The 14987-nt window shown below is 46.9% G+C and overlaps 1 protein-coding gene across 2 annotated transcripts in view; it reads right to left on the bottom strand.

Annotated features, from left to right (window-relative positions):
* Positions 1 to 14987, bottom strand: part of znf407 (zinc finger protein 407) — a 25059-nt gene continuing 10072 nt past the window's right edge. For both annotated transcript variants that reach the window (XM_082150639.1, XM_082150638.1), the window contains exons 5-9: positions 9922 to 10088; positions 9660 to 9743; positions 4294 to 4414; positions 2700 to 2878; positions 1 to 1737 (exon numbers count right to left, since the gene is read on the bottom strand). In XM_082150639.1, the coding sequence (XP_082006765.1) occupies positions 1040 to 1737; positions 2700 to 2878; positions 4294 to 4414; positions 9660 to 9743; positions 9922 to 10088 (1249 nt within the window). In that variant the 3' untranslated portion in view covers positions 1 to 1039. The remainder of the gene's footprint in view (positions 1738 to 2699; positions 2879 to 4293; positions 4415 to 9659; positions 9744 to 9921; positions 10089 to 14987) is intronic.

The raw sequence follows: 14987 nt of genomic DNA, 5'->3' as shown, positions 1-14987 counted from the left end.
TGCCAGCAAAATGCTCAGTTATTTATTTAGAGTTCACAAGCAATCAATCTCTCAAAAGGAAATCTGTAAACGGAAGTATATTCAGAGGTTCACTTAAACACCTCCTATACCAAAGAAAATATCAAGGTCATAAATATAAATTTTCCACAGTTTTATTTCCTGGCCTTTACTGATGCTGTCTGGAGTTTCTTAAGATGACAGTCCTGAATCAGAATGGGTGTTTCACCACTACAATCAAACATACGTAAAGGAAAACAGAAGGTGGTTAACAAGGCTTTCATTAGTAATCTAAACATCTGCACACATTGAACTGAATTAGCCTTTAGTAGAAGGATATATTGCATTTGTACACACAAAATAAGAGTGGATTTCATAGCTATGTGCCTGTTGCATATAGAATCAAAAAAGAAAAATCCCAAAAAGCGTTGTGATGGAAAGAGACCCTGAGTGACTGTCTTCAGCTGGAGAGAAACTTCACTCCTGACTCACTTCAGAGTAAACGACGGTCTCCTCGACGGTCAGTGTGGAGTCGTCCAGCTGAGTGACTGTCTTCAGCTGGAGAGAAACTTCACTCCTGACTCACTTCAGAGTAAACGACGGTCTCCTCGACGGTCAGTGTGGAGTCGTCCAGCTGAGTGACTGTCTTCAGCTGGAGAGAAACTTCACTCCTGACTCACTTCAGAGTAAACGACGCTCTCCTCGGCGGTCAGTGTGGAGTCGTCCAGCTAAGTGACTGTCTTCAGCTGGAGAGAAACTTCACTCCTGACTCACTTCAGAGTAAACGACGGTCTCCTCGGCGGTCAGCGTGGAATCGTCCAGCTGAGTGAATGTCTTCAGCTGGAGAGACACTTCACTCCTGACTCACTTCAGAGTAAACAACCGTCTCCTCGACGGTCAGAGTGGAGTCGTCCAGCTGAGTGACTGTCTTCAGCTGGAGAGACACTTCACTCCTGACTCACTTCAGAGTAAACAACCGTCTTCTCGACGGTCAGAGTGGAGTCGTCCAGCTGAGTGACTGTCTTTTAGCTGGAAAGACACTTCACTCCTGACTCACTTCAGAGTAAACGACGGTCTCCTCTCCGGACGGCTCCTCCACATGCAGCGTGGAGTCGTCCAGCTGAGTGACGATGTAGTGCGTGCCCTCGTCGTTGACGATCACCTGCGTGAGCCCCTCCTTCATCATCAGCTGACTGGCTGCAAACTGCAGCACCTCCTGCATCTGCTCAGACGTGTGCTGATTGGCCGAGCTCATCACCTGATCCGGTTGCTCCTCGTACACCTGAGCCGGAGGATTCTGAGCGTCGCTCTTCTGATCAGAGGTCTCTATAGCGCCGCCCTGCTGACCCATCTCCGTCACAGCGCAGAGCAGTGCGTCCAGAGCCGAGGAGGACTCACACACCCCGCGCTCCGCCTCCTCCTGCTCTCGAGCCTCTCCGGACGACTCCACCAGCACGTATCGGGTCTGGTCCCGGGAGGCGATCAGCTGCCCGTCCTCAGTGAGGTGCAGCACCTCCGCCAGCTGGCTGGACATGGCCAGGGTCTGTAGCGTGGCGGCGGCCGACTCCTCCAGGGCCTGATCGATGGCCACCTCTCCCCCGCCGTAGCCCTGGATGATGATGACCTGCTGGAGTGCCTCGGACCCCAGCTCAGGCTCATCCGGGGCGAACGCCGCCTCCGCCTGCACGAACGATGCACCCTGACCCTTCAGACGGCACTCGAACGACTTCGACACGATTCCTGACACAGACACAGGAGAGAGCAGAAACACACACAATAAGTGGACCGTTTCATGAGCTCAACACAAGCGCAACACAGACTAATGCTATGTCTACATTAATCCAGATACCTGTACTCTACCTCTACCGTACTCTACCTCTACTGTACACTACTGTACTTTACCTCCACTGTACACTACTGTACTCTACTGTACACTACATCTACTGTACTCTACCTCTACTGTACTCCACCTCTACTGTACTCCACCTCTTTTGTACACTACTGTACACTACCTCTACTGTACTCTACCTCTACTGTACACTACATCTACTGTACTCTACCTCCACCTCCACTGTACTCCACCTCCACACTACATATTACTGTACTCTACCTCCACACTACATCTACTGTACTCTACCTCTATGGTACTTTACCTCCACTGTACTCTACCTCCACTGTACTCTACTGTACACTACATCTACTGTACTCTACCTCTACTGTACACCACTGTACTTTACCTCTACTGTACTCTACATCCACTGTACTCTACCTCTACTGTACACTACTGTACACTGCATCTACTGTACTCTACCTCTACTGTACACTACTATACTTTACCTCTACTGTACTCTACATCTACTGTACTCTACCTCCACGGTACTCTATTGTACTCTACCTCTACTGTACACTACTGCACTTTACCTCTACTGTACACTACATCTACTGTACTCTACCGCTACTGTACACTACTGTACGCTACCTCTACTGTACTCTACCTCCACCTCCACTGTACTCTACCTCACCTGTACTCTACTGTACACTACTGTACTAATATGACTACAAAATGTTGAACTCATTTATAATAATATTTGAAATAAGAGGTGCAGATATCAGTTTGGTTGAGCACTGCTGCATGTTTAGATCAGTGCAGGTTATGAACAGCCACTGATGAAGAGTGAGCAGAGAATGAGGCGGACGAGCACCTGCGTGCAGGTAAGCCAGGTCTGGGTTCTCCAGGTCCGGGTGCGTCTCCTTCAGGTGGTTCCTGAAGTCCATGGGGCCGTTGGTGGCGTAGCTGCACTTGGGACAGTTGTACATCTTCACCCCCTCATGCTTGCCAGTGTGCAGGATGTGCTTACGGATGTTCTCTGCGCAGTTCGATCTGACAATACAAACAACAACACGTTTGTTTACATTCACTAAACGCTTAACAGATGTCGTGTTTCCTTTCATACGGAGCAAAACATCAAGACTGCTATGATTTATTGCCTTGGTGGTGCTTTTTAAAGGGACAATTCACCCCAAAAAATACCATTCTGTCATCATTTACTCGTTTCAAACCTGTATGCATATATTTTTTCTATAAAAGTCTGAAATAAGTATGATTTCTTGAATGTTTCTGAGTCTCTTCTGCTCACGAAGGCTCATGTATTTGATCTCAGCTCCAGTGAGCTGAGCTACAAACAATTAAAAATGAATGTGAGATAGGTGTGCATGCTGAGAGTGAGACAGGTGTGCATGCTGAGAGTGAGACAGGTGTGCATGCTGAGTGTGAGACAGGTGAAAATGATGAGAGTGAGACAGGTGTGCATGCTGAGAATGAGATAGATGTGCATGCAGAGAGTGAGACAGCTGAAAATGATGAGAGTGAGACAAGTGTGCATGCATAGAGTGAGATAGGTGTGCATGATGAGAGTGAGACGGGTGAAAATGATGAGAGTGAGACAGGTGTGCATGCTGAGAGTGAGACAGCTGAAAATGATGAGAGTGAGACAGGTGTGCATGCTGAGAATGAGATAGATGTGCATGATGAGTGTGAGACAAGTGTGCATGATGCTGAGAGTGAGACAGGTGTGTATGCTGAGAGTGAGAGGTGAAAATGATGAGAGTGAGACAGGTGTGCATGCTGAGAGTGAGACAAGTGTGCATGATGAGTGTGTGAGACAGGTGTGGATGCTGAGAGTGAGACAGGTGTGCATGATGAGTGTGAGACAGGTGAGACAGGTGTGCATGTTGAGTGTGTGAGACAGGTGTGCATGCTGAGAGTGAGACATGTGCATGCTGAGAGAGTGAGACAGGTGTGGATGCTGAGAGTGAGACAGCTGAAAATGATGAGAGTGAGACAGGTGTGCATGCTGAGAATGAGATAGATGTGCATGCTGAGAGTGAGACAGCTGAAAATGATGAGAGTGAGACAAGTGTGCATGATGAGTGTGAGACAAGTGTGCATGATGCTGAGAGTGAGACAGGTGTGCATGGTGAGAGTGAGACAGGTGTGCATGCTGAGAGTGAGACAGGTGTGCATGCTGATAGAGTGAGACAAGTGTGCATGCTGAGAGTGAGAAAGGTGTGCATGCTGAGAGAGTGAGACAAGTGTGCATGCTGATAGAGTGAGACAGGTGTGGATGCTGAGAGTGAGACAGGTGTGCATGCTGAGAGTGAGACAGGTGTGGATGCTGAGAGTGAGACAGGTGTGCATGCTGATAGAGTGAGACAGGTGTGCATGCTGATAGAGTGAGACAGGTGTGCATGCTGAGAGTGAGACAGGTGTGCATGCTGAGAGTGAGACAGGTGTACCTGTAGTCGCACCAGGGGCAGCGGTAGGGTTTCTCGCCTGTGTGCACACGCTTGTGCCGCGTCAGGTGAGACTGTGTGGTGGAGGCGAAGCTGCAAAGCTGACACTTGAAGGGCCGCTCACCTGCAGCAAACACAGCACTGATGATTCTACTGTTCTCGATCCACAACACCTACATACCTTTAACTACGATAAATACTCAGACAAGACTTTCTCAAGCCAACATTTAAAGGTGCAGCGTGTACATTTGAGAGTAATGTGTACCTGTGTGCTGGGAGAGTAATGTGTACCTGTGTGTGTGTGTGTGTGTGTGTGTGTGTGTGTGTGTGTGTGTGTGTGTGTGTGGTGTGTACCTGTGTGCGTGTGGTTTGTACCTGTGTGCTGGAGAGAGTAATGTGTATCTGTGTGCTGGAGAGAGTAATGTGTACCTGTGTGTCAAGTCAAGTCAAGTCAAGTCAAGTTTATTTGTATAGCGCTTTTCACAATAAAGATTGTATCAAAGCAGCTTCACAGTATTAAATTAAAATAATACAACAAAGTTTGTTTCAAGAGGAATTTATTGATTGATAAAATTAGATTAATATCCCCAAAATATCCCCAACTGAGCAAGCCAAAGGCAACAGTGGCAAGGAACCGAAAAACTCCATCAAGTGACCTAATGGTGTCCTAAAACTCCATCAGGTGACCTAATGGAGAAAAAAAACCTTGGGAGAACCCAGGCTCAGTCAGGGGCCAGTTCTCCTCTGGCATTTATGAGCTAGAGGACGGATTGTAGTTTGATCTGTAGGATTATATGAATGCCTGGCTGAAGAGATGCGACTTTAATCTAGTTTTAAACTGGGAGAGCGAGTCTGAGCAACGAACAGTATCAGGAAGACTATTCCAGAGTTTTGGAGCCAAATGTGAAAATGCTCTCCCTCCTTTGGTGGTTCTGGATATCCTAGGTATGACCAAAAGCCTTGAATTTAGTGATCTTAAAGAGCGCAATGGATTATAGGGTGATAGAAGATCCGTTAAATAGACTGGAGCTAAGCCGTTTAGGGCTTTATAAGTCAGTAGCAATACCTTGTAATTAATACGGAACTTTATAGGTAACCAATGCAGTGATGATCAAATCGGTGTTATATGATCATATTTTCTTGATCTCGTAAGAACTCTAGCGGTGGCATTTTGGACAAACTGTAGCTTGTTTATTGAGGATGCAGGACAACCAGCTAATAAAGCATTACAGTAATCCAGTCTCGAGGTCATGAATGCATGAACTAACTTTTCTGCATCAGAAACTGATAGCATATTACGTAGCTTAGCAATGTTTCTAAGGTGGAAAAAGGCTGTTTTTGTAACATATGAAATTTGATTTTCAAAAGACAGGTTGCAATCGAGTATAACACCCAGGTCTTTTACTGTAGAGGATAAAGTAACAGGACATCCTATGATGTTAAAGTTGTATTGTGCGAGGTTTTGTGGGCGGTTTTTTGAACCGATAAGTATTACCTCTGTCTTGTCTGGATTTAATAAAAGAAAATTACGCGTCATCCAATCTTTTATATCTTTAACACACTCTGTCAATTTGGAAAATTTAGCGTTTTCATCCGGCCGTGATGAAATATATATTTGAGTGTCATCAGCATAACAATGGAAACTAATTCCATGTTTCCTTATAATATTTCCAAGTGGCATCATATATATGGAAAATAACAGAGGGCCTAATACAGATCCCTGCGGCACTCCATAGTTTACTGGAGTTATGATCGATTTTTCTCCATTTAAATAGACAAAATGGTAGCGGTCAGATAGGTATGATTTGAACCAGCTTAGTGCTTGTCCTTGAACACCAGTATAATTTTGTAGTCGATCTAAGAGTAATGTATGATCTATACAGTATCGAACGCAGCACTAAGATCAAGTAAAACTAGTATTGAGATACAGCCTTGGTCAGAAGCTAAAAGTAAATCATTTGTGATTTTAACGAGGGCAGTTTCAGTGCTATGATGCGGTCTGAATCCAGACTGAAACTTTTCATAGATATCATTTTGTTGCAAGAAAGAGCCCAGTTGAGCAGACACCACTTTTTCTAATATTTTAGACATAAATGGAAGATTTGAAATGGGTCTATAATTTGCTAGATTATTATGATCTAATTGTGGTTTCTTAAAGGGATACTTTACCGTTTTTTCATATTAAACTATGTTATTCCCTTAACTAAGACGAGTTGATACATACCTCTCTCGTCTCAGTGCGTGCACTAAATCCCTCTGTCTTGCGGCGAAACTTTGTTAGCCCAGTTCATTTAATATGGGCCAAGCAGAGAAGCTACCAAACACCTCCACGTTTTCCCTATTTAAATACAGTTACTCGCGAAGTGTAACTCGACCTAGGACGGTGACACAAAACAAAACGTTGCGCTTTTCTAAGCGTGTAAAATGGATAACTATTTTGTATGGCGGAATACCATAGCAAGTGCTTGTAAGCACTTCGACTTGGCGCAGTAATATCTTCACTAGAGGGAGCGGGGGCCGGTGAGAGGATTTTTCCACGAGTGAAGATATTACTGCGCCAAGTCGAAGTGCTTACAAGCACTTGCTATGGTATTCCGCCATACAAAATAGTTATCCATTTTACACGCTTAGAAAAGCGCAACGTTTTGTTTTGTGTCACCGTTCTAGGTCGAGTTACACTTCGCGAGTAACTGTATTTAAATAGGGAAAACGTGGAGGTGTTTGGTAGCTTCTCTGCTTGGCCCATATTAAATGAACTGGGCTAACAAAGTTTCGCCGCAAGACAGAGGGATTTAGTGCACGCACTGAGACGAGAGAGGTATGTATCAACTCGTCTTAGTTAAGGGAACAACATAGTTTAATATGAAAAAACGGTAAAGTATCCCTTTAATGAGAGGTTTTATAACTGCCAGTTTAAATGTTCTTGGAACATGACCTAAAGATAAAGACGAGTTAATAATATTGAGGAGAGGCTCTTCCACTACAGGTAACACTTCTTTCAGTAGTTTAGTTGGTATAGGATCTAATAAACATGTTGAAGTTTTAGATGAAGTGATACGTTTATTTAACTCTTTTTGTTCTATAGTTGTAAAGCACTGTAATTGTTCTTGCGGGGTGATAATTGAAGCTGAATTATAAGGCGCGATTGAAGATTGAACGTTTACAATTGTGGTTCTGATGCTTTCTATTTTCTCAGTGAAGAAGTTCATGAAATCATTACTACTGAACTGTAACGGGATATTTTGTTCGGGTGACGTCTGTTTATTTGTTAGTCTAGCAACGGTGTTAAATAAAAACCTTGGATTGTTTTGGTTGTTTTCTATTAGTTTGCGGAGGTGCTCAGCCCTGGCCGCTTTTAGGGCCTTTTTATAACGTGACATACTGTCTTTCCACGCGATTCTAAAGACCTCTAAATTAGTTTGTTTCCATTTACGCTCTAAAATACGGGTTTCTCTCTTTAAAACATGCGTAGTATTGTTATACCATGGTGCTTTATTTTTCTCTCTGACCTTTTTTAATTTAATAGGTGCAACCACATCCAATGTTCTAGAGAGAATGGTTCTCATAGTGCTAGTTAGTTCTTCTAGTTCATCTGTTTGTTTGGGTTCAGGCAGCAGCTGAGACAGATTAGATAAGCAATTTGAGAAATTATCTATGGTGGATGGGAGGATTGTTCTGCCTGGTTGATAACGCGACGCCGCATGACATATTACAGCAGTACGTAATATGCAAGTTACCATGTAGTGGTCAGTGACATCATCACTTTGTGGAATGATAACTATATCGGTTGGCTCGGTTCCATGTGATATAATTAAATCGAGTGTATGATTAAGACGATGTGTTGGTCCGGTGACGTTTTGCTTGACCCCAAATGAATTTAATAAATCTGTAAAAGCAGCTCCTAACGCATCATTTGGATTATCTACGTGTATGTTAAAATCTCCAACAATTAATGCTTTATCGACATTGACTAATAGGTCTGAGAGAAAATCTGCAAACTCTTTTAGGAAATCAGCGTAAGGCCCTGGCGGTCTATATACGGTAGCCAAGGCTAGAGATAATAGGGATGTTTTTCTAACATCTAAGAGCGTAACATTTAGTACAAGTACTTCAAATGAAATAAACGTATAACCCGTTTTCTGAGTAACATTTAGAATATCTTTATAAATGGTTGCAACACCTCCGCCACGACCAATCAGACGGGGCTCATGCTTATAACAGTATCCAGGAGGAGTAGACTCATTAATACCGAAATAATCATTTGGTTTAAGCCAGGTTTCAGTAAGGCAAAGTACATCGAAGCTATTATCTGTGACTATTTCATTTACAATAACTGCCTTAGGTGTGAGTGATCTAATGTTTAGAAGACCTAGCTTTAGAAATAGTTTTTGTTTACCAATAGCAACATTTTCTGTTTTAATAACAAATAGATTTTTCCTAGATTCTGCAGTAGATTTATTATTTGATCTCACTAAACGAGGAATAGACACGGTTTCTATGCAATGTTCTACACTAGTATTTATATCAGTTAAATTGGTGCAGCAGAGACTTTGATTTGGACTTTTGGTTACTAGTCAAAGGGTATTTAACATTTTGGAGATGTTATCTGACAGAAGATCCGCTCCGAATCTGCTTGGGTGTAAGCCATCAGCACGGAAAAGCCTAGGACGCTCCCAAAACAGATTCCAATTATTTACAAAGAGCAGTTTCTGCTCATTGCACCATGACATTATGTGTGTGTGTGTGTGTGTGTGTGTGGTGTGTACCTGTGTGCGTGTGGTGTGTATCTGTGTGCTGGAGAGAGTAATGTGTATCTGTGTGCTGGAGAGAGTAATGTGTACCTGTGTGTGTGTGTGTGTGGTGTGTACCTGAGTGCTGGAGAGAGTAATGTGTATCTGTGTTTGTGTGTGTGTGTGTGTGTGTGTAATGTGTATCTGTGTGCTGGAGAGAGTAATGTGTACCTGTGTGTGTGTGTGTGTGTGTGGTGTGTACCTGTGTGCTGGAGAGAGTAATGTGTACCTGTGTTTGTGTGTGTGTGTGTGTGTGTGTGTGTGTGTGTGTGTAATGTGTATCTGTATGCTAGAGAGAGTAATGTGTATGTGTGTGTGTGTGTGTGTGTGTGTGTGGTGTGTACCTGTGTGCTGGAGAGAGTAATGTGTACCTGTGTTTGTGTGTGTGTGTGTGTGTGTGTGTGTGTGTGTGTGTGTGTGTAATGTGTATCTGTATGCTGGAGAGAGTAATGTGTATCTGTGTGCTGGAGAGAGTAATGTGTATGCTGGCGAGAGTAATGTGTACCTGTATTTGTGTGTGTGTGTGTGTGTGTGTGTGTGTGTAATGTGTATCTGTGTGCTGGAGAGAGTAATGTGTACCTGTGTGCTGGCGCCGGTGTTTGGTTAGAGCGTGACGAGTTCCTCCAGCAAACCCACAGAGATCACAGAGGAAAGACTTCTCTCCTAAAACACAGAGGATCAGAGACCAGCAGTTTCATCACTTACACACAGCACAGTTCTCTGGTGATTTGTGCTTGATGTCACTCTGTGTGTGTCCTAAAATATGCAACCACTACACACAGTGAGTGTGTGTGTGTATGTGTGTGCGTGTGAGTGAGTGTGTGTGTGTGTGTGTGAGTACCTGTGTGTGTCCTGTGATGGTCCTTCATGGCAGAGAGGGTGAGGAAGGCGTAGTGGCACGAGGGCCAGCCGCACTTGAAGGGTTTGTCTCCGGTGTGCAGCTTCATATGGTTATTCAGAGCCCATTTCTCACTGAAGTTGCGCTCACACAGATCACACTCAAACTTTCTAGAAAACAGAACATGACCAATGAGCCTCTACATTCTGCCACAGCTCGTACTCACAAATTAAACAGCAGCTATTCTGGTGCAGCCTCCATTGTAGTCTTGAGTTTCTTCCGGGATCGAACACGTCACAATATTCCTCATTATAATAATTCATGTGCAGAATAAAGGGGCGGGGCCTGGTTGAGTTAGTTAGTAGTGTGTTAAACTGGCGGTTATGGTAAGGGGCGGGACATTTCCCAAACACACTCGAAGCGCTCGACCAATCACAACACACTGCTCCAGCCGACCAATCAGAGCACAGTGTGCTTTTCAGAAGGAGGGGCTTCATAGAGACAGGAAGTAAACAGAGCGTTACTGACAGACTGGGAAGAGAGGAGCCGCAACAATGGAGGATATGAGGAGAATAATCAACATTCAAGCAGGAAAACGCCTCGGTTACGACTGTAACCTCGGTTCCCTGAAGAGGGAACGAGCGTTGCGTCGAAACTGACGCTATGGGGAACGCTTTGCGTGATGACGTCTTGAAGCACATGTCAAATCAGTCCAATGGTGTGGCGGAACGTCAGAGGCGGGTGACGTCACGTACCAGGAAGCTATAAAAGCCGGCCCGAAACAGAAAACGAAAGCTTCGTAAAGTCTGAAGTCGCGCTGACAGGCATGAAGGAGATATGGCAAGGCGACGCAACGCTCGTTCCCTCTTCAGGGAACCGAGGTTACAGTCGTAACCGAGGCGTTCCCTTTCAAGGGAACTCCCGTTGCGTCGAAACTGACGCTATGGGGAACGTCTATACCAACGCCTCCATAGCTACAAATGTCTGTCCTGTGTGTATCAAGTGAGCAGCACTAAGAAGACAAAACATGAGACCCTGGAGCGGAGTCTAAATCCAGAGAGTAGAACCTGACGAAGGTGTGCGGTGAGGACCAGCCTGCCGCATCACAGACGTCCTGTAACGAAACTCCTGATATAAGGGCCTTAGAGGCCGCCATACTCCTAGTAGAGTGCGACCGGACAGCCAAAGGAGAAGGCTGTCCAGCCGCCTCATAAGCAAGTGAGATAGCCTCAACCACCCACTTGCTCATCCTTTGCTTAGACACCGGACCTCCCTTGTTAGGAGACCCAAAGCACACAAATAATTGATCACTTTTACGCCACATGGCAGCTCTGTGGACATAAGCGTCTAACGCCCGAACTGGGCAAGCAAATTATTAGCCTCCTGGTCCGCATTCTGAAAGGGAGGAGGACAGAAGGCCTGCAGAACAATAGGTCTAGCCACATTAGTGGGGACCTTGGGGACATAGCCCGGTCTAGGGTGAAGAAAAGCTTTGACCGTACCCGGAGCAAACTCCAAGCATGACGGAGCAACCGACAATGCCTGGAGATCCCCTATTCTTTTAAGAGAAGAGATGGCGAGAAGAAACAGAGCTTTCAGAGTTAGAAACTTCTCAGGAACCTCCTCAATGGGCTCAAAGGGGGCCAGGGAAAGGCCTTGCAGCGCAACGGACAAATCCCATGGTGGCACCCTAGAGCGAACTGCAGGCCTCAGCCTCCAAGTGCCACGAAGGAAACGAGATACCAGAGGGTCTTTCCCCACAGACATTCCACCCAAAGGAATGTGGTAAGCACCTATGGCCGCCACATAAACCTTTAAAGTGGACGGGGTCAGACCTGCAGTGAACCGGTCCTGCAGGAACTCCAGAACTGTACCAATTGGGCAGTTGACTGGATCCAACCGACGGTCACTACACCAAGAAGTGAATACTCTCCACTTCAGGGCATAAAGTTTCCTCGTGGAGGGAGCTCTGGACTGTAGAATGGTCTCAACAACCTCAGTTGAGAGACCTGACTCTATGAGCTGGGCCCCCTCAGAGGCCAAGCCCACAGGTTCCACAGTTCTGGCCGAGGGTGAAATATCGAGCCCTCTGCCTGGGACAGAAGGTCCCTCCTGACGGGTAACTCCAGAGGATGCCCGTCGAGGAGGGACACAAGATCGGGAAACCATACTCTGCCCGGCCAGCGCGGGGCTATAAGAAGTAGATGGACCCGGTCCCTGCGAACTCTTTCCAGAACTCCCGGGAGCAGAGCCACTGGGGGAAAGGCGTACAGACGTAGCCTCGGCCATGTCTGTACCATAGCATCCAGTCCCAGAGGAGCTGGATGCGTGAGGGAGAACCAAAGTGGACAGTGAGACGTCTCTCGAGACGCAAACAGATCCACTTGTGCTTGGCCAAACTCCCTCCATATCAGCTCCACCACCTCGGGGTGGAGCCTCCATTCCCCGGGCCTCGGCCCCTGTCTCGACAGAGTGTCTGCTCCTATATTCTGTACCCCGGGGATGTAGGCTGCCCTGAGAGACAGCAACTTCCCCTGGGACCACAAGAGGATATGGCGTGCCAAATTGGACAATGGGCGCGAGCGCAAACCCCCTTGGTGGTTGATATAGGCGACTACCGACGTGTTGTCCGTATGTACTAACACATGGTGTCCCCTGAGATCTGTGATAAAGCTCCTCAGAGCCCGGAAGACAGCTAACATCTCTAGGCGATTGATATGCCAGGAACGATGATGGTCTTTCCACAGACCTTGAGATGAGCGACCCTCTAGGATCGCTACCCAGCCCGTGAGGGAAGCATCAGTCGTTAGCAGTTTGCGACGACAAGGAGCTCCCAGCACTGGGCCCTGGGACAGGAACCAGGGTTTCTTCCACATAACCAAGGCACGTAGGCATCGCCGCGTGACCTTGATCGTGCGAAATGGGTTGCCCCTCGGGGAAAACCCTCTGGTCCTGAGCCACCACTGCAGGGGCCTCATGTGCAGTAGTCCAAAAGGTATCACGTTGGAAGCAGCTGCCATGAGACCCAACAGTCTCTGGAACTGTTTGACAGTGAGTAGCTGGCCTAGCTTTACACTTTTCACAGCTGCAAGGATGGAATCTATCCGTGGCGGTGACAGGAGCGCCTGCATCGACACAGAATCCCAAAAAAGAATCCCAAACCACGCCTAAAAAAGTGGTCCTCTGAAGTGGAGAAAGCACACTCTTCTTGGCATTCAGCCGTAACCCCAGCTCTTTCATGTGGGCGAGAACAACATCTCGATGTTGAACCGCCAACTGATGCGACTGAGCTAAAATCAACCAATCGTCGATGTAGTTCATGATGCGAATACCCTGGAGGCGCAGAGGCGCCAGAGCTGCATCCACGCATTTGGTGAAAGTGCGGGGTGATAAAGCCAGGCCGAATGGAAGAACTCGATATTGGTATGCTTTGCCCCCGAAAGCAAACCTCAGGAACTTCCAATGACACGGACGGATGGAAATATGGAAATATGCGTCCTTGAGATCTATCGTGACAAACCAGTCCTCGGACCTGATCTGTGGCACGATTTGTATCAAAGTTAACATTTTGAACTTGAGCTGCATGACTGACTCGTTCAGAACTCGAAGATCTAAAATGGGACGCAATCCCCCGTCCTTTTTTGGAACTATGAAGTACCGGCTGTAAAACCCGGTTTCCCTGTTGGAGGGAGGTACATATTCTATGGCCCCTTTCTCTAACAGAGTGTTTACTTCCTGTTCCATAACCAGAACCTGCTCGGGGCCCACCACTGTGGGCAGGACCCCCATAAACCGAGGTGGGCGTTTTTTGAATTGTATCTGATACCCTTTTTCCACGGTCTGCAGGACCCAACGAGAAACATTTGACAGTAGCTTCCACGCTGTCAAAGATTCTACTAGAGGTACCAGCCTCTCGAGACTGGTTTCTGGATTTTGTTGCTGTTGAGTAGTCGGTTCGACGCCCTGTAACGGCGCACCGGCAGGGAACGACCGAACAGACTGCTCTAGCACCCTCCTCGGAGGGGGCGGGCATCCCGAGGCCACTACGTTTCCGGGTGGACCTTGAGATATGTGCTCGCCGGAGACCGCTGCGCCCTGTAGCACCAGAGGTGGCAGGGTTGGCAGAACGGTCCCCTGAGGGCACCGAAGAGAGACGGGCACCGTGAAAAGAGGTGTTAACCGCTCTGCTTCGGGGGGAACTACCCTCATTTGTCCTGAGCCCTCGGACGTCAGGACCTTTTCCCAGCAGCCTTCTTGGCGGTAATAACGGTCCGCAGATCCGTTTTACCCCTCGAAGACTGCTGGGTTTGAGAGCGCCCTCCGTGTCCCCGAGATTTTTGTGGGGGAGCACGAGAGGACACACTCTGTTTTTGAGTGGCACGGTGTTCAGCGCTCTTTTTAGAGGAGTGAGGCTGCTCCCGCTCAGCAGCCTCAATTAAAGAACGGCGGGGGAGAAGTTTTTGCAATGCAGCTGCCTGTTTAGCAGCTTCCTGAGATTTAGCTACCGCACTGTTTACTGCATCACCAAATAATCCAACAGTGGAAACCGGAGCATCTAAGAGAACGTGCTTTTCTTTCTCTTTTATATCGCTCAAATTGAGCCACAGATGCCTCTCAGTGGCCACCAGGGCTGCCATAGACCGCCCGATTGATTTAGCGGTCTCCTTGGTGGCCCTGAGAGACAGATCTGTGGCTCTGCGTAGTTCGGCCACTGTGTCAGGACCAATTCCCCCGCCCTCCTCTAAATCCCCCAATAATTCTGCCTGATAGGCTTGCATAATAGACATCGTATGCAGACACGCTGCAGCTTGACCAGCGGCTGCATACGATTTATGAACCAGAGATGATGTGAATTTTACTGGCTTAGAGGGAAGTGAAGGAGCTTTCAGGGAAGATGCCGTTGCTGGAGAGAGATAGCTCGCAAGCGTCTCCTCCACCTTCGGCATCTCCCCATAACCATATTCTTTATATTTCTGAATGGAAGAATAGTGGGATGTTTGTGGTGCATACACTCTGTATGAAACCGGTTTTCCCCACGATCTCGACACCTCGGTGTGGAGATCGGGGAA

The sequence above is a fragment of the Leuciscus leuciscus genome (assembly GCF_965113295.1).
Source record: "Leuciscus leuciscus genome assembly, chromosome: 20".
In the NCBI taxonomy this organism is placed as follows: domain Eukaryota; kingdom Metazoa; phylum Chordata; class Actinopteri; order Cypriniformes; family Leuciscidae; genus Leuciscus; species Leuciscus leuciscus.
Note: the sequence above shows the minus strand (reverse complement) of the source record. Positions and strands in the feature narration are given on the sequence as shown.